The sequence below is a fragment of the Cynara cardunculus genome (genome assembly GCF_001531365.2).
Source record: "Cynara cardunculus var. scolymus isolate 2C chromosome LG 10, CcrdV1, whole genome shotgun sequence".
Classification (NCBI taxonomy): Eukaryota; Viridiplantae; Streptophyta; class Magnoliopsida; order Asterales; family Asteraceae; genus Cynara; species Cynara cardunculus.
In genome coordinates, this window is record NC_037537.1 from 10,531,432 (window position 1) to 10,533,105 (window position 1,674).

General features: G+C 40.5%; 1 protein-coding gene across 1 annotated transcript; it reads left to right on the forward strand.

The window, feature by feature from the left end:
* The first annotated feature begins 509 nt into the window (after positions 1-509).
* Positions 510-1,450, forward strand: LOC112519975. Its single transcript, XM_025128285.1, has 3 exons — positions 510-828; positions 883-1,088; positions 1,181-1,450. The coding sequence occupies exons 1-3, from the start codon at positions 510-512 to the stop codon at positions 1,448-1,450; spliced, it is 795 nt and encodes a 264-aa protein (XP_024984053.1).
* Positions 1,451-1,674: the final 224 nt, after the last annotated feature.

Here is a 1,674-nt window from a genome sequence, read left to right on the forward strand (position 1 = left end):
TGTAATACGGGAGTGGAAAGGCGGGATCTCTGGAGGGATATTGGTAAATTTAATGTTTTTGTTCAAAGGAAAGCTTGGGTTGCGATGGGTGATTTCAACTCAATGCTTTTTCCTCATGATGGATTGGGTGGTTCTTCTAGACGTAACTCAGATATGGAGGAGTTTCATCTTTGTCTGGAAGAGGCAGAACTGTTTGATATTACATATGGGTGCCAATTTACATGGACGCAGAAACCTTCTGGGGGTGACGGTGTAATGCGTAAATTAGATCGTATTTTGGGAAATTCTGCTTTTATTGGAAGTTTGGGGACGCCTCGGTTTTCTTTGAACCAAGGGGGATCTCCGATCACTCTCCGGGAATTCTTTCTTTCAAAGCTGGTAGGCGTCTTCGTCAACGAAGTTTCAAGTTTGATAATTTTGTGACCTCCCATGTGGATTTCCTTAAGTCCGTGGAGAGGGTATGGATGAAACCTCAGAGAGGTTCATATATGAAGAGAGTGCTTCGGAAAATGCAAGATATGAAAGGGGTTTGTCGTCAGCTCCGAAATTCTTATGGGTGTTTGGATAAAATGGTGGCTCAATTAAAGACGGAGCTTGATGTTGCTCAATTGGCTTGTGATCTAGACCCGTTTAATGATTTGCTGAAAGAGGATATTGCTCACCTTTTGCTAGCATATATCAAAGCTAGAAATGATCAAATGGAAATAGTTCGACAAAAAGCAAAGATTTCTTGGCTTAATGAAGGGGATGGAAACTCAAAGTTTTTCTTTCATGCTATGAAAGAGAAGCGTAATAGGAGCCATATTGCTACTATTCGGGATTCTTTTGGTACTGTTTTTTAGCATCATGATGTTCCAAAAGCGTTTATTAATCACTTTGAAGGTATTCTGGGTAATTCTAGTATGTTGGTTCGACCTTCTATGGTGGATTGCTCGTTTGTTCACTCTTTATCGTTAGCGGACTCTCTGCATTTAATCAGGCCAATTTCGGATATGGAAATACAGGATGCTCTGTTTGATATTGGGAATGATAAGGCTCCTGGTCCTGATGAGTTTTCATCAAAGTTCTTTAAAGCGGCTTGGAGTGTGGTTGGTAGAGATGTTCTCATTGCGGTTCATAATTTCTTCTACTCTGGAAATTTGGAATACCAGTTGAATCACTGCTTTGCCTCGTTCCGAAGATTCCAAATGCTTCATGTGTTACTGATTATCGTCCCATTGCCTGTTGTAATGTATTGCTGAAATGTATCAGTAAAATTATTGCAGTTCGGATAAAAGGCTCTTTGGATGTTCTGATTAGCAAGGCTCAATCTGCGTTCATTCCTGGACGCCAGATAACTGATAATATTTTAATGGCGCATGAGCTTGTAGCTGGTTATCAAAAATCTCAAGGGGAGCCAGAGTGTACGTTTAAGATTGATATTCGGAAAGCCTATGATACAGTTGACTAGCAGTTTCTTTTAGAGATGCTAAAGGGAATGGGATTTCATCCAGTTATGCTTAATTGGATAAAGTCTCTAATCTCTTCGCCTACTTTCTCTATATGTGTTAATGGAMGGCCGGAGGGTTTTTTTCATGGTAAGCGGGGTCTTCRACAAGGGGATCCWTTGTCTCCTTACTTGTTTACGGTGGTTATGGAAGGTTTATYGATGCTTCTTACRAAGTGTATTGAGGA

What these genes read in the sequence shown, in the direction of transcription:
- LOC112519975 (XM_025128285.1), top strand. Translation starts at nt 510, where the DNA reads ATGCAAGATATGAAAGGGGTTTGTCGTCAGCTCCGAAATTCTTATGGG. An exon ending in TACTATTCGGGATTCTTTTG is followed by an intron (nt 829 to 882) that starts GTACTGTTTTTT and finishes ATCACTTTGAAG; the next exon opens with GTATTCTGGGTAATTCTAGT. An exon ending in TTAAAGCGGCTTGGAGTGTG is followed by an intron (nt 1,089 to 1,180) that starts GTTGGTAGAGAT and finishes CTCGTTCCGAAG; the next exon opens with ATTCCAAATGCTTCATGTGT.